Raw genomic sequence first — 24,292 nt, 5'->3', positions numbered from 1 at the left:
CTCTAATCCCAACACTTTGGGAGGCCGAGGCAGGCGTATCACCTGAGGTCAGGAGTTCGAGACCAGCCTGGCCAACATGGTGAAACCCCGTCTCTACAAAAATACAAAAATTAGCCGGGCATGGTGGCGGGTGCCTGTAATCCCAGCTACTCAGGAGGCTGAGGCAGGAGAATTGCTTGAACCCAGGAGGCAGAGGTTACAGTGAACTGAGATCGTGCCATTGCACTCCAGCCTGGGCGACAGAGCGACACTCCCTCTCAGAAAAAAAAAAGAAAAAGAACAGTGAGGAGACATGCAGAGGGATGGATTTAAGAGGCATTTATTTATTTAGTCTATTAAAATTAACCTGGTCATCAAAGGATTTTATGGGTGACAAAAACTAATCCAAGATGACTCCAAGGTTTCTGGTTTAGGCAACTGTTGAACAGATAATTCACAGATGATAATCCCAAAGGCAGAACGGATATACAAAGGAAATAAAACATGACAGAATTATGGTATTTGGTTCAGTTTAAGAAGCAGGGTGTTTAGGAGTTAGAGGAGGCCAGAAGATGGAACCCTGGGGAAACACCAACATTTAAAGGGGCAGAAAAGGTAGAGAATAAGGGCCAAGGGATTACTCAACATTCTGCTCTCCAGGTTTGCCTGGCTCAGATCTATATAAAGAAAAGGAGCAGGGAATGAAGTAAAACTGTTACAGGAAAGGGGTCCCAATCCAGACCCCAAGGCAAGGTTCTTGGATCTCATGCAAGACAGAATTCAGGGCGAGTCCACAGTGCACAGCAAAAGCAAATTTATTAAGAACGTAAAGTGGTGAAAGTACAGCTACTCCACAGACAGAGTAGGGCGTTCCCGAAAGAAAGAGAAGGAACGCATCCACCCTAAGTACAACACTTAGTTTATATATAGAATAAAAAAAGATCATGGGGAGATGTGCTGTGCTACAAGGGTTTGTGATAAAGGATTAATTACTATATTATGTAAGAATCGATATCTTTATTTATTTATGAGACAGAGCCTTACTCTGTCGCCCAGGCTGGAGTGCAGTGGTGCAAGCACGGCTCACTGCAACCTCTGCCTCCCAGATTAAAGCGATTCTCCTGCCTCAGCCTCCAGAGCAGCTGAGATTCGAGGCACGTGCCACCACACCTGGTTAATTTTTGTATTTTTAGTAGAGACGGGTTTCACCATGTTGGCCAGGCTAGTCTTGAACTCCTGACCTCAAGTGATCCGCCCGCCTTGGCCTTCCAAAGTGCTGGGATTACAGGCGTGAGGCACTGTGCCCAGCCCAATATTATCTTTAAAGCAAAATTAGGAATGCTGCTGTTCTCAAAATATTGAGATATCTGGACACTTCGAAGTCTGGGTCTGTTTAGTAAACATTATCAATCTGTTGCCTTAATGGTATACATCTAGAGGCTAGGAATACCTAACTTTCCGGGAATGCAGCCCAGCAAGTCCCAGCCTCATTTTCCTAGCCCTCACTCAACACAGAGTCGCTCTAGTTCCAACCCCTCTGACATATTCTCTCTCAGATGTGAAAATTGCTGCAGCAGCTCCCTATTTGCAACACAGCACATGGAAATCACAGCAATGGACAGCCCTTCAGAAAAGCTTCTGGGGAGGGAGGGCCTGGTGGCTCAACTCCTGTAATCCCAACCCACTGGGAGGTCGAGATAGGTGGATGCCTTGAGCTCGAGTTCTAGACTGGCCTGGGCAAAGTGGGGAGACCCTGCCTCTATTTTTTAAAAAAATTACATACACACACACACACACACACACACATACGTATATATGCATACATATATATAATGCTTCTGCGTCGGCAATTCAGATGATTTGGCGAGTGTGTCTTTTTTCATTGCTAAAAACCTGTCACGTTGGCTCTCAGAGACTTGTGATGCCTGAAGACACAGGTAATGGGAAGAAGATCAGCATTCTGGGAAAAGGTTCCACAATTTTATTAATCATACACCATCTGTGTCCGCCGTTTTAAAGAAATGGGTGCAATCAATGACCTCGGCTTTACACCTGTTCTCCAAGAGGCCCTAGTTGTTTCCTACTGTAAGCCGCCCCAGAAAAGCGCCGCATCAATTAACCCACGGGAACAGCCCGGGGCCGGAGGATGCCCCTGGAATCCGGCCTACTGCCGCGCCTCCTCCCCCGCAAGCTGTTCCTTCCTACCTACCGGAAGTCCAGGGCTCCGCCCACTTCCGCAACTCTGAAGCCACCGCCGGAAACACCTGGCTTCAGCCAATAGTTAGCTTCCCAGGAATCGTTACCTCTGACCTCGGGGCTAATCAGAGACAGTGGGACGCACCCCTCGCGAGAGGTGAGGTTGAAGCTGCCTCCGCCATCTTGGAGATGGGAGACGGGCGATGGCTGTGGTCCTTCTGCTAATGCAAACAACAAAACGGGCACACTAGTCACCCCCGAGGGAGGCCACCAGCACTGTAACTGTTGGCCAAAGCTACAAAAGAGCGAGGGTGTCCAACCGAGCGCGGCGACACTGAGAGCAGCTTCCCCTGCCTTCGGCGGCAGAAGTGAAGTGCCTGAAGACCGGAAGGATGGTGCAGTCCTGCTCCGCCTACGGCTGCAAGAACCGCTATGACAAGGACAAGCCCGTTTCTTTCCACAAGTGAGGACCCGCGCGCCTCGCGGGGCCGGTCTCAGCTAGGGTGGGGGCGCGCGACCGGCGGGGCCGGGGGCGGAGCCAGGCGCGTGTCCGCGCGAGGGGGCGGGTGGGGTCTGGGGCCAGCCGCGCGAGGCGTTTCCCATCGCGTCCCGCTGGGAACCGTCGCCCGATCGCGCGTTCTCGGCGCGCGTCGCCGCGGCGGCCGTTTCTTGCGCTCTTGGAACAGGTCCTGGTTGCAGGCTTCGCTCGAGGCCTCGGTTGACGAGTTTGGAGCCCGCGGGCGATGCCTGTGGTGGCGCGGGTTTTGCCGCCACCAGGGTCACAGGGCAGCCAGGTGTTGTAATAACGTCTAGGGGTAAATTTGAAATAGAAACAAAGGCCTTTAAACGAATAAATCACTACTTTTTTCCTTGCCGTGGATGGGAGGCCAGCATCGTAGCAATTAAGGGTTTTTTGGCTGGGAAATCACGGAGAATTTTTGCCCCCAATCTCTAGGAACTAAGCTTTAAGGACCCTGAGTTTTGAAGAAAGCTTCAGGTACTGCCAAGATAAATCGTTATCTTTTCAGCACACAATAATGATAATATGGACAGTTACAACATGGATCATAATAAAATGACTCACACTGATCTTTATTTATTATGGCATTACCTGTGCATAGAGGAAGCTCTTTCGAAAGAAACTGCCCCACAGCTTTCAGAGCTGTCTTATCCAGTAGGTAGCACAGTTAAGAGTGCTAGGATCGGCCGGGCGCGGTGGCTCAAGCACTTTGGGAGGCCGAGACGGGCTGATCACGAGGTCAGGAGTTCGAGACCATCCTGGCTAACACGGTGAAACCCCGTCTCTACTAAAAAATACAAAAAAAAAACCTAGCCGGGCGAGGTGGCGGGCGCCTGTAGTCCCAGCTACTTGGGAGGCTGAGGCAGGAGAATGGCGTAAGCCTAGGAGGCGGAGCTTGCAGTGAGCTGAGATCAGGCCACTGCATTCCAGCCTGGGAGACAGAGCGAGACTCCGTCTCAAAAAAAAAAAAAGAGTGCTAGGATCAAAAATATTCTCTTGAAAATAGGAAAAAAGTGCAAAGTTGCAATTACTTATGATAATCAAATGGTTGTAAAATGTGACATAACATATTCAGCTGAATTTGTTTACAAATTTTAATTGCATTTATGTTGTTTTCTTTGTAAGAATTCCTGACGACTATACGCAGAAGATAGCTAAGAAATCAGATCCAGGGGTAAACTATACAAATTAGCCATAGGTAATTAGCTAATTATCTTTTATAATTAGGTAAATAATTACAAAAGCAAAATGTTAAATATCCTTTCAATTTTTTTATTTTTATTTTTTTTTTTATTTTTTTTTTTTTTTTGAGACGGAGTCTTGCTCTGCCGCCCAGGCTGGAGTGCAGTGGCCGGGTCTCAGCTCACTGCAAGCTCCGCCTCCCGGGTTTACGCCATTCTCCTGCCTCAGCCTCCCAAGCAGCTGGGACTACAGGCGCCCGCCACGTCGCCCGGCTAGTTTTTTTTTTGTATTTTTTAGTAGAGACGGGGTTTCACCATGTTAGCCAGGATGGTCTCGATCTCCTGACCTCGTGATCCGCCCGTCTCGGCCTCCCAAAGTGCTGGGATTACAGGCTTGAGCCACCGCGCCCGGCCTTTTTTTTTTATTTTTTATTTTTATTTTTTGGTGTGGAGCCATCTGTGTTTACTAGGGGAGTGTCCATGCATTTTTTAAGTGTGTTTGATACCATGTGAGATGGACCCTATAGAAATAAATGTGTGTAGAACATAGAGAGGTCTCCAGAGTAATGATGTTACCCCTTGGCGAAGGGGATAGAACGCTTACAGGATTCAGTTCAAGATATCCTAATATTGTCTCTTAATTTAATTGGAATTTCTGTAAACATGTTCTTTCGAAATGTAGGAAAAGGTCAGGTGATGGTAACAGGATTACATGTGCAGCTCCCCACCCACATTTCTGATGGCATGGCAGAAGGAATCTAAAATTACGGAAAATGTTTCATTGGCACTGGAAACAAGTTTAAGGAGGGTATTCACACGTCAGAAATAACTGTGTTTTTGGCCAGGCACGGTGGCTCATGCCTGTAATTCTCAGCACTTAGGGAGGCCTAGGTGGGCAGATCACCTGACGTCAGGATTGGAGACCAGCCTGGCCAACATGGCAAAATCCCGTCCCTACTTTAAAAATACAAAATACAGGCGTACGCCTGTAATCCTAGCTACCTGGGAGGCTGAGGTAGGGGAATCGCTTGAACCTGGGATATGGAGGTTGCAGCGAGCTGAGATCTTGCCCTGCACTCCAGCTTGGGTAACAGAGCGAGACTCCATGTCAAAAAAAAAAAAAAAAAAAGAGAAATAACTGTTTCTGCTAGGTGTTAAACACATACGGATTGAATCAAAGAAGAGCTAACCTGCATCTTATCCCTTATCTAAAAGAGCAGGTTTAGGGAGAGTAGATGGGAAAGATTTTAACAGAATCTCACAAATAGCTGTAAATTTGTGGTCCTTGTGCCAGGAGGCCCTAGGTACTGAATTTTAGCAGCAAATGCTACCATAGTTTATGCTTACAGAGCCAGGAGGCCATAGGTACTGAATTTTACCAGCAAATGCCACCCTAGTTTATACGTATAGAGGCCGTTTCCAGCTGAGATTTTCTTTTTCTTCTTTTTTTGAGATGGAGTCTTGCTCTGTCACCAGGCTGGAGTGCAGTGGCACGATCTCGACTCACTGCAACCTCTGCCTCCCGGGTTCAGGCGATTCTCCTGCCTCAGCCTCCTGAGTAGCTGGGACTAGAGGCGCGCACCACCACGCCCAGCTAATTTTTGTATTTTTCATAGAGACGGGGTTTCACCGTGTTAGCCAGGATGGTCTCGATATTTTGACCTCCTGATGCGCCCTCTTCAGCCTCCCAAAGTGCTGGGATTACAGTTGTGATTACAGGCCACGCCCAGCCCCAGCTGATTTTCTAGGAGTACCACTTACCCCACCGTCTGCATCGTGGCAGCAGAGAGTGCTATGTTGTACAAAGAAAAGGGACTGTCATAAAGATCTCTTACTAGCAGAGTCAGGCTCTTAGCATATTGTACATGGAAGAGAAAACTGTGAAACGTAAATTCGAAACCCCCTTCCTTTGTTTTTTTTTCTAATCCCCACAGTTTACCAAATCCTTAATTTGGAAGAGTAAAACCACAATAAATGTAAACTCTCACTATCCCCGTTTACCTGGGCCTAATGGACATCCCAGTTGATTAGAAAATAAATACTTTTCTTTTGTTATTATCTGCCTTTAATTCAAATTTAGCCTATTCATATTTGTCAGACTGATGCTAAGAGAACTAGAAGCCCCTCTTTCCCAGTACATAGATACAAATGTGCAGTCTCTGTCTTTCTGTGCAGCACACAGAAAATTACTGGTAAAAAATATGAATACAGTTTTTTTCTTTTTGAGACAGGGTATGGCTCTGTCACCCAGGCTGGAGTGCAGTGGAACCATCTCAGCTCACTGCAGCCTTGACCTCCCAGGCTCGAGCAATCCTCCCACCTCAGCCTCAGCCTCCCAAGTACCTGGGCACATGCCACTATACCCAGCTAATTTTTGTATTTTTTGTAGAGACAGGGTTTTGCCGTGTTGCCCAGGCTAGTCTCGAACTCCTGGACTTAAGCAGTCCCTCGGACCTTGGCCTCCCAAGTGCTGGGATTACAGACATGAGCCACGGGCACATTTATTCTATAGTATGTATTTTACTTGAATCTTTTGGTGAACTCACTATAAAAAGTTAAATATTAATAAATGAGGGCCCGGCGCAGTGGCTCACGCCTGTAATTCCAGCACTTTGGGAGGCCAAGGTGGGCGGATCACGAGGTCGAGAGATCGAATCCATCCTGGCCAACATGGTGAAAGCCTGTCTCTACTAAAAGTACAAAACTTAGCTGGGCATGGTGGCATATGTGGTGGCAGGCGCCTGTAGTCCCAGCTACTTGGGAGGCTGAGGCAGGAGAATCACTTCAACCCAGGAGGTGGAGGCGCAGTGAGCCGAGATTGCGCCACTGCACTCCACCCTAACAACAGAGCAAGACTGCGTCTCAAAAAAAAATTTTTTTTAATTAATAAATGAGATAGATAACTAGAGCCAATCTTTAATCCAGTATGATAATACCATTGTAACATCTTTAATACCAGTGTAAGATCTTTCCTAAGTTGGAAAGTTTGGGTGCCTTTATTTTAAAAAAATCAGCACAGATAATTGAATTATGCCTTCTTCTTAGGTTTCCTCTTACTCGACCCAGTCTTTGTAAAGAATGGGAGGCAGCTATCAGAAGAAAAAACTTTAAACCCACCAAGTATAGCAGTATTTGTTCAGAGCACTTTACTCCGGACTGCTTTAAGAGAGAGTGCAACAACAAGTTACTGAAAGAGAATGCTGTGCCCACAATATTTCTTTGTACTGAGCCACATGACAAGGTAATATGCGTTTTAAAATATTGGGTTGCTTTCTGTTTGTCAAATTGATATGTTCATTGATTAAAATGTGGAAAATTCAGTTAGCGTTAAGAGAATAAATGTGCCTGGAACTTTGTGTAGTTAACAGTGATACACTTCTGAAAACACAAAATGCGGTTTATTTAAGATAAATATCCTCACACTAAGAAACTTAGTCCAGCCCTTGTAACTTACTTAAAAATCACTCTGTACTGCCAGTTATATATTGATAAGTTTTGGGTTTTCTTTATCAGCAACAGTTTAGTTTCAAAGCATTTTTTCTTCTCAGTGCTTAGTATTTAATTGGATCTGATTATTCATTTTGTCTCTTTCTTGCACCGTCCCTTTACTGCAGGTAGAAAAGTTTATTCAAACTGAAACTATTTTCTCATTTTGGAATGTTTCTATACCACTGATTCACCAAAAAAGTCTAATATTTCTTAAATTCCACAGAATATTTATTTATTTATTTATTTATTTATTTATTTATGACAGAGTCTCTATACCACTGATTCACCAAAAAAGTCTAATATTTCTTAAATTCCACAGAATATTTATTTATTTATTTATTTGTTTGTTTATTTATGACAGAGTCTCTCTGTCGCCCAGGCTGGAGTGCAGTGACATGATCTTGGCTCACTGCAACCTCCGCCTCCTGGTTTCAAACAATTCTCTTGCCTCAGCCTCCCGAGTAGCTGGGATTATAGGCATACACCACCACACCCGGCTAATTTTTGTAGTTTTAGTAGAGACGGGGTTTCGCCACGTTTGGCCAGGCTGGTCTCAAACTCCTGACCTCAGGTGGTCCGCCCACCTCTTCCTCCCAAAGTGCTAGGATTACAGGTGTGAGCCACTGCCCCTGGTAAGTCCACAAATTGTTTTAAACTATTATTCTTAGTTACTGAGTTCAAACATACTTTGTATTTTTGTTTTAGAAAGAAGATCTTCTGGAGCCACAGGAACAGCTTCCCCCACCTCCTTTACCGCCTCCTGTTTCCCAGGTTGATGCTGCTATTGGATTACTAATGCCGCCTCTTCAGACCCCTGTTAATCTCTCAGTTTTCTGTGACCACAACTATACTGTGGAGGATACAATGCACCAGCGGAAAAGGATTCATCAGCTAGAACAGCAAGTTGAAAAACTCAGAAAGAAGCTCAAGACCGCACAGCAGCGATGCAGAAGGCAAGAACGGCAGCTTGAAAAATTAAAGGAGGTTGTTCACTTCCAGAAAGAGAAAGACGACGTATCAGAAAGAGGTTATGTGATTCTACCAAATGACTACTTTGAAATAGTTGAAGTACCAGCATAAAAAAATGAAATGCATATTGATTTTTAATGGGATGATACCACATATCCTCCTCTAGCCTATAAAGGAGTTTCATTTAAAAAAAATAACACTTGATTACTTATATAAAAACAGTTCAGAATATTTTTTTAAAAAAATTCGATATATACTGTAAAAGGATAAATTTTTTTGTTTGTAATTTCAGGTTTTTTACATTTTAACAAAATATTTTAAAAGTTATAAACTAACATCAGACCTCTAATGTAAGTTGGTTTCAAGATTGGGGATTTGGGTTTTTTTTTTTTAGTATTTATAGAAATAATGTAAAAATAAAAAGGAAAGAGAATGAGAACAGTGTAGTTAAAAGGGTGACTTCAGTTTAAAACTTAAAATTAGTACTGTTTTATTGAGAGAACTTAGTTATATTTTAAATCAGAAGTATGGGTCAGATCATGGGACATAACTTCTCAGAATATATATATATATATATATATGTACATATTCTCATATGTAAAGTCACATGGTTCATTTATCTTTCTGAATCAGTTATCAAAGATAAATTGGCAAGTCAGTACTTAAAAAGAAAAAAGATTTGATTGTCTTCACAGCAGAAAAGAGTCATTGCGTATCTGATCAATAACTTTAGATTCTAAGAGTGGATTTTTTTTTTAATGGGCTCCTATTTTTTCCCCTCTGTCTAGCATTATAAAGTTAGAAGTGTATGTTCAGTGGAAGAAACATTCTTCAATAAATAAAGTAAGGCATTGTCATCAATGAAGTAATTAAAACTGGGTCCTGATCTATGATATGCTTTTATCTTTCATTACCCTCTAGCTGAAGGACATCCAGTTCCCCAGCTGTAGTTATGTATCTGCCTTCCAAGTCTCTGACAAATGTGCTGTGTTAGTAGAGTTTGATTTGTATCATATGATAATCTTGCACTTGACTGAGTTGGGGCAAGTCTTCACATAAAAAATTATTTCTTCACTTTTAACACAAGTTAGAAATTATATCCCATTTACTTAAATGAGTGATTTATATTCAGAACAACCTACTATGTAGTGTTTATTTTACTGAATGTGGAGATTTAAACACTGAGGTTTCTGTTCAAACTGAGTTCTGTTCTGACTTTGTGAGAAATTTTACATATATTGGAAATGAAAATATGTTCTGAGTAAACAAATATTACTATAGGAGTTATCTATTTAGATTTAGAATAACTGTTCCAATGATAATTATTACTTTTATATTTCAAAGTACACTAAGATAGTTGAAGAGTAATAGACCCTTTAAGACAGTATTAAAGGTGTGAAACAATGGCGTTCAAAGTGTCTTTTGTAGAACTGGTTTTCATTGTAGTTCACTGCCATGCTGCCAGTGGATAGCACTGTGATTCATGGATATTTGATGTTTTATGAACCAGTATCTCAAAAATAGAAATAATGGTGGCTGGGCGCGGTGGCTCAAGCCTGTAATCCCAGCACTTTGGGAGGCCGAGACGGGCGGATCACGAGGTCAGGAGATCGAGACCATCCTGGCTAACACGGTGAAACCCCGTCTCTACTAAAAATACAAAAACTAGCCGGGCGAGGTGGCGGGCGCCTGTAGTCCCAGCTACTCGGGAGGCTGAGGCAGGAGAATGGTGTAAACCTGGGAGACGGAGCTTGCAGTGAGCTGAGATCCGGCCACTGCACTCCAGTCCAGGCGACAGAGTGAGACTCCGCCTCAAAAAAAAAAAAAAAAAAATAGAAATAATGATTAGAAGATTACTTGAAGTTGGGCTGGGCACCATGGCTCACGCCTGTAATCCCAGCACTTTGAGAGGCCGAGGCAGATGGATCACAAGGTCAGGAGTTTGAGAACAGCCTGGCCAATATGGTGAAACCCCATCTCTACTAAAAATACAAAAACTAGCAGGGCATGGTGGTGACCGCCCGTAGTCCCAGCTACTTGGGAGGCTGAGGCAGGAGAGTTGCTTGAACCTGGGAGGTGGATGTTGTAGTGAGCTGAGATGGCACCACTGTATGTACTCCAGCCTGGGCAATAGAGTGAGACCCCATCTCAAAAAAAAAAAAAATTACTTGAAGTTACATAGTCTGATAACATCATTTAGAACTAATGCTGATCAATCAGAAGACTTTTACCGATTATTCATGGAACTCATAACTGTTTTTAGAGGCTACAAAGTATTCAAGTAGTTTGGTTTTATATGTTGTCTTTCTAGCAATTCCTGGAAGTACTCAGGAATATTTAGATTTATTCCTAAATATTTTGAAAAGTATATACCTTTGGCTAGGCATGGTGGCTCACGCCTGTAATCCCAGCAATTTGGGAGGCCGAGGCGAACGGATCACCTGAGGTCAGGAGTTCGAGACCAGCCTGACCAACATGGAGAAACCCTGTCTCTACTAAAAATACAGAATTAGTTGGGTGTGGTGGCGAATGCCTGTAATCCCAGCTACTTGGGAGGCTGAGGCAGGAGAATCATTTGAACCTGGGAGGCGGAGGTTGCAGTGAGTGAGGGTGGCGCCATTGCACTCCAGCCTGGGCAACAAGAGCAAAACTCCGTCTCAAAAAAAAAAAAAAAGAAAAGAAAAAAGTATATACCTTCAATATAAGTACCTTCTACGTAAAAGACAAATCCTATGTGTGTGTCCCAGAATGAAGAATCCAGGTTAGATTATAAAAATGGAAATCATAATTACTTAGCATATTAGCACTATTATTTAACCTCCAGCTATTTTCTTTTCATAACAGACATAAATCCCTGTTTGGAGAGAACTAAGCAAGCAGCATGTATGCCAACTGCTTTCATTTAAATAATTTATCATAGTAGTTAAACAGAAGTTTGAGGTGCAGGTACTTATTTCTGAATTGACTATCGTATTGTTTATAACATTACCAAGAAAAGAAGGTCTGCCAAGAAAAATAGGTTCTGTTCAGGCATAGTGAAATAGTCTGACACAAACAGGGACAAAGACTCAATTTTTTTTTTTTTTTTTTTTTTTTTTTTTTTTTTTTGAGAAGGAGTCTCGTTCTTGTTGCCCAGGCTAGAGTGCAATGGTGCAATCTGGGCTCACTGCAACCTCTGCCTCCCGGGTTCAGGGGATTCTCCTGCCTCAGCCTCCCGAGTAGCTGGGATTACAGGCATGCACCACCATGCCCAGGTAATTTTGTATTTTTAGTAGAGACGGGGTTTCTCCATGCTGGCCAAGCTGGTCTTGAACTCCCAACCTCAGGTGATCTGCCTGCCTCGGCCTCCCAAAGTGTTGGGAATACAGGCGTGAGCCACCATGCCCAGCTGGTCTCAATCTTTTAATACTGCCTTATAATACAAATATAAAGGTCACCTGAATTGCTGCTTGGCTTGAATTATCACATTCCAATTGAAGTTTTAAGTTTTTAACAACTAATTTAAATGTTTACTAATTGTATACCAGTTACGTGTACTAAAAATAATTCTGTTGTTGCAGTGAGAACATAGCAAAACTTTGTACTTGGAAATCCAAGTACATGAGGGGATTTTTTTTCTTTCAGTTATAATTTATGTGATCCCGGCCGGGCGCGGTGGCTCAAGCCTGTAATCCCAGCACTTTGGGAGGCCGAGACGGGCGGATCACGAGGTCAGGAGTTCGAGACCATCCTGGCTAACACGGTGAAACCCCGTCTCTACTAAAAAATACAAAAAACTAGCCGGGCGAGGTGGCAGGCGCCTGTAGTCCCAGCTACTTGGGAGGCTGAGGCAGGAGAATGGCGTAAGCCCGGGAGGCGGAGCTTGCAGTGAGCTGAGATCCGGCCACTGTACTCCAGCCTGGGCGACAGAGCGAGACTCCGTCTCAAAAAAAAAAAAAAAAGATAGTCCACCCTGAATAGCATTTAAAGAAAAAGAATAGATTTTCCAGCTGATGGTAAATGGTGTTGCTTGGCATTATGATTTTATATAGTCTTGTGTTTTAAAGTACAGTCACTCAAATGAAAGAAAAATACTGAAGAGCAACAATAGTGCTTTGCAAATAAGCAATACTATTATACTTACAAGTAATAGAAAAATTTGCTCACGGTAATGTTCTCTTATAATTCTATGTCTTTTTAAACCTGAGATATAGCTTTATTCTACTGAGATTTTTCTGAATGATAAATATTTTTTAAATTAAAAATCTGTTGAATTTTTATTTGTTCTCTTTAAATTCATAGTATTTTATGTCTTGAGATTATAAAAATTTTATTTTTAAAATATTCTAAGGGATACAAATAAACTTCATTGTTTTAGTTTTTGGTAAAACCGTAGAATACAAACAATAATTTAATAGAAAAATGACTTCCAGAGTGTATTGGCAAGAAAAAATTTTTTTAAAATAACCATTTAAAGTCTCTGCCAATTGTCCTAGCAAATGAAGAAATGATAAGGAAAGTTTACTAAATCTCCATAAGGACATGGAGTCTGTGGCATTTAGGCTACAACCCATTTCTCCCTGACCAAACCCCCTATCCCACCTCGGTGCTATAGAAGCTCTACTCTGAAGCTCCACTCAATCTTCTTGGATATGGTCAAGAAGATCATACTCCCTTAACTGCCAGTCAAGGGCTATGGTATCTTTCAGGGAGGGGCTGGTTGCCAGTATTTTCATGTCCCTCTAGCTTTGTGTTGCAGAGACTAAATTCCAGGAGGGTCCAGCCAAGAGGTCAGGGACTCCCTACAACCGACTTCCACTCTAGGTGGAAGCTCCACCATAGGTATGGTAGGCCAAGACACAGGGCCTTGATCACCTTCTCCATACCTCACTCAAGATGAATTTTCCATGCCAGGAGAAGTAAGCCAAGAACAGCAGAGGTTATAGTCTCAACTGAGGCTATAGTCTCAACTGAGCCCATAAAGCAGGCATGTAACTCCCAGAAAAGCAGGCCACTTTCCTCACTCCTAGCTCCAGAGCAATGACTCAGATTTTCCCAAGGGAGATGCAGGTTATAAGAACAGAGAGCTCTGGCCGGGGGTGGTGGCTCACGCCTGTAATCACAGCACTTTGGGAGGCCGAGGCGGGCGGATCATGAGGTCAGGAGTTCGAGACCATCCTAGCTAACACGGTGAAACCCCGTCTCTACTAAAAATACAAAAAATTAGCCGGGCATGGTGGCGGGCGCCTGTAGTCCCAGCTACTCGGGAGGCTGATGCAGGAGAATCGTGTGAACCTGGGAGGCGTAGCTTGCAGTGAGCCCAGACGGCGCCACTGCACTCCAGCCTGGGCAACAAAGCGAGACTCCGTCTTAAGAAAAAGAATAGAGAGCTCTGAAGCTATTTCCAAATCTATTTCCAAACTGACAATTTGGAACACTGTGGGAAAGTTCAACCCTAAGGATGCTCTCAAAAACAATGGAGAATTTAGTGGTAAACGAGGAAGTTAGTAGCTCCACAACAACAGCTAAATTGTAGGCTAGTAATTTACCAGAAAGGACCAAAGGAAGAGATAGCTAAGAAGGGCCCTCCTGGGTCAGAGGCTGGCACGGTGGCTCACACCTGTAATCCCAGCACTTTGGGGAGCCAAGGCGGGTGGATCACCTGAGGTCAGGAGTTCGAGACCAGTCTGACCAACATGGAGAAACCCTGTCTCCACTAAGAACACAAAATTAGCCAGGCATGGTGGCGCATTCCTGTAATGCCAGCTACTTGGGAGGCTGAGGCAGGAGAATCGCTTGTACCCAGGGTGCAGAGGTTGCAGTGAGCCCAGATTGCACCATTGCACTCCAGCCGGGGCAACAAGAGCAAAACTTCATCTCAAAAAAAAAAAAAAAAAAAAAGCAGGGCTCTCTTGGGGTCAGATCAGATAACCCCTGCAAAGGGGCCAAATTTAATAGGATCACACTGGAGCCATTCATGCCTTGGGGCATTGTCAAAAACAATAGAGAAATCAACTGGAAACTGGAGACTAACAGCTCAGTGTGAAACCAACAAATGCAGTTAGCAAAATAAGCAGTCAAAGATAGACCTGCTGAAACTACTGTTATCCCTGGTGACTGTATACCTAAGGCTGCCCTTTTTAAGGAATGAAATCAGAGACTTCACACTGAAGAAGATAGAAACTTAATTAGTACAGCCAAGTAATGAAATAAAGGAGGAAACAGGGCCAGGCACAGTAGCATATACCTGAAATCCCAGCATTTTGGGAAGCTGAGATGAGCAGATTGCTTTAACTCAGAAGTTTAATACCAGCCTGGGCAACATGGTAAAACCGTATCTCTACAAAAAATATATATATATATTAGCCAGACATGGTGGCTCATGCCTGTAATCTTAGCACTTTGGGAAGCCGAGGTGAGCAGATTGCCTGAGCTCAGGAGTTCGAGACCAGACGTGGTGAAACCCTGTCTCTTCTAAAATATGAAAGAAATTAGCCAGGTATAGTGTGGTGCCCCTGTAGTCCCAGCTACTCAGGAGGCTGAGGCAGGATAATTGCTTGAACCCAGGAGGTGAAGGTTATAGTGAGCCAAGATCGCATCACTGCACTGCAGCCTGGGAGACACAGCAAGACTCAGTCTCTACCAAAAAAAAAGAAAAGAAAAAAGAAGCTCAACAGTAGTTCAAGCTGGCAGAAGAAAAATCAGTAAACCTGAGGTAGAGATCATGCTATCTGAAAAACAGTAAAAAAAAAAAAAGAATGAAGAAAAATGAACAGAGCCCCAGAGAAATATGGGACTCCATTAAGCATACCAAATATAATGAGAGTACCAGAAGAAGAGGGGCAGAGGGAGAGCAGAAAAAATATTTGAAGAAAAAATGACTAGAAATTTCTCAAGTTTGATAAAAAAGCACACACTCAAGAAGCTCAATAAACATCAAGCAGAATAAATGCAAAGAGATCCACTCCCAGACATAATAGTAAAAAATGCTGAAAACCAAAGACAAAAATTTGAAAGTAGTAAGAGAAAAATGACTAGTTCCAAGGGTGACAGCTGACTTTCTCATTAGAAAAAATGGAGGCGAAAAGGCAGTGGATGGCATATTCAAGGTGCTGAAGGGAAAACTCAATCAAGAATCTTCTATGTAGCAATATTATCTTTCAAGCATGAAGGTAAAGGGGGCTGATTCTGGGAAGATGACAGAGTAGGAAGCGCCAGAAATCTGTCTCACTACCTATACTACAGTGGGACTGGCAAAATTTGATGTAACTATTTTGGAACTCTAGAGTCTATTGAAGGCTTGCAACTTGTAGTGGTAAGGCTTGGATTACAAACTGTGATTAATTTTGGTCAATTTCAGCTCTTGGCTTGGTGGCATTTACCCATCTTCCATCCACAACCCCATGGCAAGTAGTGCACAAGCTACAGGAGCAGCTTGCATGTGACTCAACTTGTGGAAGCCAAGGTGGGCAATATCCAAAATTCAAATATCAGGATTAATGTCTGATCACTGATTGCTGCTTAGATCAAGGACATGCAAACACAGGTGAACAGCCTTTGTGACATCTACCCCACAGACAGTTGCAAGTCCCTTCCCCTTTAGCTAAAGCAACTTCCAAGGAAGTTAAAAGGTTGGTGTCTTCCCCTCACTCCCTTCGTTTTTCTTTTTTTACCCTTTTGAGAGCCAGGCATTAAAGACTAGGGCATTCAAAAACAATTGCACATATGAGGGGGAATTAGAAAGTCACTGTGCATAGTCAGAGAAGGGTGCAGGTTCAGAAGAGACCTGAGAATATGTTAAGTTTACACCTCAGTCTAATGCTTGCCACAGAGACAGCTTAAAACCATAAAAGCCAAAACAAGACAAAAATAAAAAACAACCAGCCTTGAAGAGGGGAGAGAACCTAATTTCCACAGTTTACCACATCATAAAATTCAAATGTCCAGTTTTCAACAAAAATCACGAGGCATACAAACAGGAAAGTGTGGCCCATTCAAAGGGAAAAAATAACCCAACAGCAACTATCACTGAGAAAGATTATATGGCATACCTATTAAACAAAAATGTTAAAATAATGGTGTTAAAGATATTTAGAGGAAATATCTTTATTTATTTATTAATTTTTGAGACAGACTCTCACTCTGTTCCCAGACTGGAGTACAGTGGCATGACCTCGCCTCCCGGGTTCAAGCAATTCTCCCGCCTCAGCCTCCTGAGTAGCTGGGACTACAGGCACGTGCCACCATGCCCAGCTAATTTTTTTGTATTTTTTGTAGAGATGGGGTTTCATCATGTTGGCCAGGCTGGTCTCAAAACTCCTGACCTTGTGATCCGCCTGCTTTGGCCTCCCAAAGTGCTGGGATTACAGGTGTGAGCCACCGTGCCCAGCCTAGGAAGTATCTTTAATGGAAGACATGAAGAAAGTCAAGAAAGTGATGTATGAATAAAATGGAAATATCAATGAAGAAATAGAAAACCTTAAAAAAAAATTCTGGTGCTGAAAATATAAAAAATCACTAGAAGAATTTAAATTTGAGCAGGCAAAAGAATTAGTAAACTTGAGGATGGGACAATTGAAATTATCAAGTCAGAGTAAGAGAAAGAAAAAAAATTGAAGAAAAGTGAACATCCTAAAGGACCTATGGGACACCACCAAAGGGATCAATGTACACTTTATGGAAGTCCCAGAAGAAGAGAGAGAGAAAGGGGCAGAGAAGTTATTTGAAGAAATAATGGCTGAAAACATCTCAAATTTGATGAAAAACATGAATAGAAACATTCAAGAGACTCAATGAATGTCAAGTAGAATAAACTCAAAGAGACAACACTAAGACTTTCGGTTAAACTGTAAATCATCTTAAAAGAGCAAGAGAAAAACAATTCATCACATGTAAAGGATCTTCAATAAAATGATCAGCAGATTTCTTAACACAAACTTTGGAAGCCAGAAGGCAGTGAGCCAATATATTCAAAGTGATGAAAGGAAAAAACTGTCAACCAAAATCTCTAGAGAGAAAAATCAGGACCTTTCCAGATAAACAAAAGCTGAAGGAGGGAGTTTGTTAATACTACTAGACCTGCCATATAGGAAATGCTGAAGAGAGTCCTGTAGGTTGAAATGAAAGTACCCTAGGCACTGACTTGAAATTGCCTGAAGGAAAAAAATCTAAGTAAAGGTAAATACATGGGCAGAAGCTGGTACTGTAAAAGCTGATATTGTTGTAACAATGGTTTGTAATGCCACTTTTTGTTTTGTACATTATTGAAGAGACTAATACATTTAAAAGGAGATGATTATTAGTCTAAAGGTTAGTATTATTGTAATGGTTTGTAACTTCACATATTTTCTATATAATTTAGGAGACTAATGCATTAAAAATAATTATTAGTTTTTATTTTTAGACACACAATGTATAAAGATGTAATTTTGAGACATCAGTAACTGACTGAGGATGGAACTGTAACAGAGTAGAGTTTTTGTATGGATTAAAGTTAAGCTGACATAAATCAAATTAGAGTGTTATAACCAAGCTGACATAAATCAAATTAGAGTGTTATAACCTTAAAATGTTAAGTGTAATCCGCAAGGTAACCACAAAGAATATAGTTATAGGATTATACACAAGAGAAAAATGAGAAAGTAATTAAAATATTTCACTATAAAAAAAATCAACTGAACACCAAAGAAGATTCTAATGCAGGAAATAAGGGACAAAAAAGCTATAAGATATTTATAAAACAAATAGCAAAATGACAGAAGTAGATCCCTCCTCATCAATAATTACTTTAAATATTGGATTAAACTTTCTAATCAAGAGATAGAGATTAGAAGAATGGATTTTTTTAAAAAAAGAACGAGACCCTGCTGGGTGCGGTGGCTCATGCCTATAATCCCAGCCCTTTGGGAGGCTGAGGCAGATAGATCACCTGAGGTCAAGAGTTTAAGACCAGCCTAGCCAACATGGTGAAAACCCATCACTACTAAAAATACAAAAATTAGCCAGGCGTGGTGGCAGTTGCCTGTAACCCCAGCTACTAGGGAGACTGAGGCAGGAGAATTGCTTGAACCTGGGAGGTGGAAGTTACAGTGAGCCGAGATTGCGCTATTGCACTCCAGCCTGGGCAACAAGAGCAATAAAAACAAGACCCAACTATATGCTACCTGTAAGAGACTCACGTTAGGTCCAAAGACACAAATAACAAGTGAAAGGATGGAAAAAGATATTTCATGCAAAATGAGCTAGTTGGTTGTATTAACAGAAGATAAAATAGACTTAAAAAAAGTTACAAGAGACAAAGCAGGCATTATATATTAATTAAAAAGTTTAATACACCAAAATACGTAGCAGTCATAAACATTTTTGCACTTAATAACAGACCACCAAAGTATATGAAACAAAAATTGGCAGAATTAAAAGGAGAAACAGACTGATCTACAAAAATGAAGATCAAGTAGAAACATTCTCAGAAAAAGAAAAACAGAATCTGTTGTTAGCCATCCCACCTTAAAATAAATACTAGAGGAAGCTCTTCAGGCTGAAAGCAAGTGACACCTAACAGTAATTCAAAAAAGCAAAGATTGCCAGTAAAGATAATTATGTAAGTAATTATAAAAGACACATAGCTGCATCTTTTTTCTTATTTAAAAGCAACTGCAAAAACTATATATATATAATTTTAGTGTTAGGCCTGTAACATAGAGAAATGTAATATGTTTGATAGTAAGAAGCAGATGAGAAGCAAGCTGCACTGAAATAAAGAACACCAGATGAGAACTTAAATCTTTAGGAAGAAATGTGGAGAAACAAATAATAAATCAAAGATTGATTAAACTATAAATACATACTTGCGGCCAGGCATGGTGGCTCAGGCCTGTAATCCCAGCACTTTGGGAGGCTGAGGCGGGTGGATCACAAGGTCAGGAGTTTTGAGATCAGCCTGGCCAACATGGTGAAACCCCATCTCTACTAAAATACAAAAAGTCAGCCGGGAGTGGTGGTGGCCGCCTATAGTCCCAGCTACTCCGGAGGCTGAGGCACGGGAATCACTTGAACCCGGGAGGCGGAGGTCGCAGTGAGCCAAGATCGCGTCACTGCACTCCAGCCTGGGTGACAGAGCTAGACTCCGTCTCAAAAAAAAGAATTAAAAAAAAAAACACAAACATGCATAATTGCTCAGCCTTTTTTTGAGCTTCCTCAGAAGACATACAATTATTACAACAATAATTATAAAAATGCATATAATTATAATAATTATAATATACATGTAGATGTAACATGTATATTAATAATAGTACAAAATGGGAAAAGAGGTAATAGAACTATATATAGCAAAATATCGCACTGGTAAGTTGAAGCAAATTATAATAAGATATATAAGGTAAGCCTATAGCAACCACTTAGAAAATAAGTCCAAAGTGTAGTGAAGAAAATCATTAAAATAATTAAAATCTTAAACTGGAAATGTTTACTTAATGTAAAAGAAAGCAGTTGAAGCAAGACTAGAGAAATAAGACATGAGACTAAAAGGCAAAATGGCAGATGTAAATCCAGCTATACCAATAATAGCATCTAATGTGAACTGATCTAATCAAAGGGCACAGATTGTCAGACTGGATATGAAAAACAAGCTCCGTCTGCAGGAGACACACTTTAGCCTTATGATAAAAGTAAAAGGATGTAAATGACAGACTATGCAGACAAGGACTAAAACAGACATGAAGTGGATATGGCAATATGAGGCAAAATAGGCTTTTTAAAATGTTATTAGAGGCTGGGCACAGTGGCTTATGCCTGTAATCCCAGCACTTTGGGAGGCCGAGGTGGGTGGATCTCTTGAGGTCAGGAGTTCAAGGCCAGCCTGGCCAACATGGTGAAACCCTGTCTTTTTTTTTTTTTTTTTTTTTTTTTTTTTTTTTTTTTTTGAGACGGAGTCTCGCTCTGCCGCCCAGGCTGGAGTGCAGTGGCCAGATCTCAGCTCACTGCAAGCTCCGCCTCCTGGGTTTACGCCATTCTCCTGCCTCAGCCTCCCAAGCAGCTGGGACTACAGGCGCCCGCCATGTCGCCCGGCTAGTTTTTTGTATTTTTTAGTAGAGACGGGGTTGTGAAACCCCGTCTCTACTAAAAATACAGAAATTAACTGGGCATGATGGTGGTGCCTGTAGTCCCAGCTACTCAGGAGGCTGAGGCAGAAGAAATGCTTCACCCCGGGAGGCAGAGGTTGCAGTGAGCCGAGATCATGCCACTGCACTCCAGCCTGGGCAACAGAGCAAGATTTTGTGTCCAAAAAAAAAAAAAAAAAAAGTGAACAAGCAAGAAACATGGAAAAGCATGTTTTCTCATACAGGTAGTTCTAAATTTTGAGACTTCACCTCAAAAAAGTAAATAAATAAATAAATAAATGTTATTTGATATAAAGGAAATTTTGTAATGATACCAGAGTCAATCTATCAGGAAGATATAAGAATTATAAGCACATATGCAACTAACAATAGAGCCCTGAAATACATGAAGCAAAAGCTGACAGAAATGAAGGGAGAATTCAACAAAAATTGAACAACAGTTGAAGACATCAGTACTCCACCTTCAATATTAGATATAATAACTAAGCAGGAGATCAACAATGATAGAGAAAACTTTAACTGCGCTATAAACAAAATAGATCCAGCTGACTTCTATAGAACATTGCACCCAACTATAGAGAATATATATTTTTTTCAAGTCACATGGAGCATTCTCCAGGATAGACCACATACTGGGTCACAAAACAAATCTCAGTTTTAAAGTATTAAATCATATAATTTAGAGATCCCCAACCCCAGGGCCACAGATGGGTACCAGTCTGTGGCCCGTTAGGAACCAAGCCACACAGCAGGAGGTGAGTGGTGGGTGAGCAAGGATTACTCCCTGAGATTCACCTCCTGTTAGGTCAGTGGGGACATTAGATTCTCATAGGGGCATGAACCTTATTGTCAACTGTGCATGCGACGGATTTAGGGTCCACGCTCTTTATGAGAATCTAACTAATGCCTGATGATCTGAGGTGGAACAGTTTCATCCCGTAACCATGCCCCACTCCCAGTCCATGGAGAAACTGTCTTCCAAGAAACTGATTCATGGTGCCAGAAAGGTTAGGGGCTGCTGACGTAATGTATATTCTCTGACCACAATGGAATAAAATTAGAAATCAATAACAATAAATTAGATAAACTCACAAGAAAGTGGAAATTTACAAACACATTTAAACAACCAATGGGTCAAAGAAGAAGTCACAAGAGAAATTAGAAAACACTTTGCCATAGATACAAACAAAGACACAAAATACTAAAACTTCTGGTATGCAGCTAAAGCAGTGCTTTGAGGGAAATTAGTAGCTGTAAACACCTATATTTTTAAAAAGAAGAAAGACATATCTTTAAAAAGAAAAATTCAATAACCTTAAGACACAGAAAAAAGAACAAACCCCTTTTAAGGTGAAGGATTAAGTTGTTGCTTCTGATCCCTCCTACAACCAAGAATGAGGCACAATGCCAAGTTGGCCTATTTAGATTTTGGAGGCAACGTATTCCTCATTTTGGGTGTGTTATTCCTTATTTTGGGTGTGTTATGCTGGGTCATTCACGAGTGATCCAAAAAATCTGCTAGTTTTGAGTAGTATCCAGAATAGGAGAAGGCTCTACAATGGGTCCAGGCTGTTGTGCCAGCTTTGCCACTTGGGCCATATGATCCAGCAGATCTAATGGTGCGTGTGGTGTGTGTGTCATACAGGGATGCTGTTTGGAGTCTTTGGCAGGACCCTATAGGTGAAGCACAGTGCAGGCCTTTAAAACTTTGGAGCAGGGCCCTGCCATCATCCACAGATAAATACTCTCCTTTTGAGAGACAGCTCTTGACCTGCTAATGGACTGTAGTAGAAACTGAATGTTTGACCATAGGCCGCCAAGTTACCATGCAACCTGAGCTGCCTATTATAAACTGGATGTCATCTGACCCACTAAACCATAAAGTTGGGCATGCAGAGAAGAACTTCATTATCAAATGGAAGTAGTATAAACATGATTGGGTCCAAGCACGTCCTGAAGGCACAAGTAAGTTACCCAAAGAAGTGACCTCAATGGTTCCTATTTCCAGTTCCTATTTCTGCTACACTGCCTTTTCTCTCCCAGCCTGGGCGTTTGGCCTCAAGGGAAGTACCCTATGATCTGTTGACAAAGGAAGGAAAAGACGTGCACCTGGTTTATGGTTCTGTGTGATAGTCAAGTACCAGCTCCCGAGTAGTTGGGATTACAGGCACCCACCACCACGCCCGGCTAATTTTTGTATTTTTAGTAGAGAAGGGATTTCATCAGGCTGGTCTCGAACTCCTGACCTCAGGTGATCCACCCACCACGGCCTCCCAAAATGCTGGGATTACAGGCATGAGCCACCGTGCCTGGCCCATAAACTTTCTTAAAACTTTTTTTTTTTTAAGCTTATCAGCTATCATTAGTGTTAGTGTATTTTATTTGTGGCCCAGTACAATTCTTCTTCCAATGTGCCCCAGGGAAGCCAAAGATTGGACACCCTGTGCTAGATATATATGGTGAAGAAAACCATGCTTATCATATATGGCAGCGTTCTTTATAAAAGCAAACAATCAGGAAAACCAGGGCTTAACTAGGGTTTCAGACTCTTAAGAATAAGAAATGGTTACACATTTCTAATATGCCAAATTCCAGCTTTCCCTGAGGAAGTATTTTAAATACTAGAAGCAATTTGGAAATTACTTCGTGAACTTATTTGCACAAATTTCAGGACACGTGGAAAGTTTACGAATACTTGTGCAAAACTGAGTAACATCTAAGAGCCTGAACTCCAAACACTCACCATTTCTTGGTGTCATTTTCTACCAATGCTTCTGTTGGGGCCCTTTCACCTAAAAACTGCTCTGCTGGCAGATGAATTATGCATCTGGGGACAGAGAACTGGATTTTCTGTTCTGTACTAACTCCTCGGGGAAGTTTTCCAAGGTTGAGCTGCAAGCTGTACGCCCTTGAACTTGCTTCTAATGTCTTTGCAGAATAAGCTTACAGCTATGAAAAAACATGAGTTTATTTGGTTCATAAATGGACACACACAAAACCTGGGGCAAAGAATTGCCCTTCCCCATCTTCAATGCACTGCAGACTTAGTCTACATTTTTAGATCATGTCTGGAAAATGTCAATGTCAAGAAAAAAAAAGCCTCATTCACAAAGATGTTCTAGAGGCTAAAACACGTGGATGACAAATTCAAATTTTAATATATACATCTTTTTTTTTTTTTTAGACAGAGTCTCGCTTTGTCGCCCAGGATGGAGTGCAGTGTCGCGATCTCAGTTCACTGCAAGTTCCACCTCCCAGGTTCATGCCATTCTCATGCCAGCCTCCTGAGTGGCTGGGACTATAGGCACCTGCCACCACTCCCTGCTAATTTTTTGTATTTTAAGTAGAGACCGGGTTTCACCGTTTTAGCTAGGATGGTCTCGATATCCTGACCTGATCCGCCAGCCTCGGCCTCCCAAAGTGCTGGGATTATGTAGGCCGGGCACAGTGGATCACACCTGTAATCCCAGCATTTTGGGAGGCTGTGGTGGGTGGATCACCTGAGATCTCTACTAAAACACAAAAAATTAGCCGGGCGTGGTGGTGGGCGCGTGTAGTCCCAGCTACTGGGGAGGAGGAGAATGGCGTGAACCTGGGAGGTGGAACTTGCAGTGAACCGAGATCGCACCACTGCACTCCAGCCTGGGCGACAGTGAGACTCCATCTCAAAAAAAAAAAAAAAAAAAGCTGAGGGCAGACTTTGGCCCTTTATAAGGAGAAACGTTTAAATAATCAGACTTGTCCAAGAAAGTCATGGATTGCGTTGTGAAGTAATGAGTTTGCCATCCCTGGGCATGATAAAGAAGACCTTAAATGATCATTGGTTTGGGACATTGTGGAAGGAATTCCTGGCTTGA

The 24,292-nt window shown here is 42.0% G+C and overlaps 1 protein-coding gene across 2 annotated transcripts; it reads left to right on the top strand.

The window, feature by feature from the left end:
* Positions 1–1,760: 1,760 nt before the first annotated feature.
* THAP1 (THAP domain containing 1) lies at positions 1,761–9,742 on the top strand. 2 transcript variants are annotated; one of them, XM_033232533.1, is made up of 3 exons: positions 1,761–2,638; positions 6,922–7,117; positions 8,071–9,742. In XM_033232533.1, the coding sequence occupies exons 1-3, from the start codon at positions 2,568–2,570 to the stop codon at positions 8,443–8,445; spliced, it is 642 nt and encodes a 213-aa protein (XP_033088424.1). In that variant the 5' UTR covers positions 1,761–2,567; the 3' UTR covers positions 8,446–9,742. The 2 variants fall into 2 exon arrangements, with proteins under 2 accessions (XP_033088424.1, XP_033088435.1); XM_033232544.1 differs by lacking the exon at positions 6,922–7,117.
* The last annotated feature ends 14,550 nt before the right edge of the window (positions 9,743–24,292 follow it).

This window comes from Trachypithecus francoisi, unplaced genomic scaffold (genome assembly GCF_009764315.1).
Source record: "Trachypithecus francoisi isolate TF-2019V2 unplaced genomic scaffold, Tfra_2.0 Contig01440, whole genome shotgun sequence".
In the NCBI taxonomy this organism is placed as follows: Eukaryota; Metazoa; Chordata; class Mammalia; order Primates; family Cercopithecidae; genus Trachypithecus; species Trachypithecus francoisi.
This window is presented reverse-complemented; position numbering and strand designations above follow the sequence as displayed.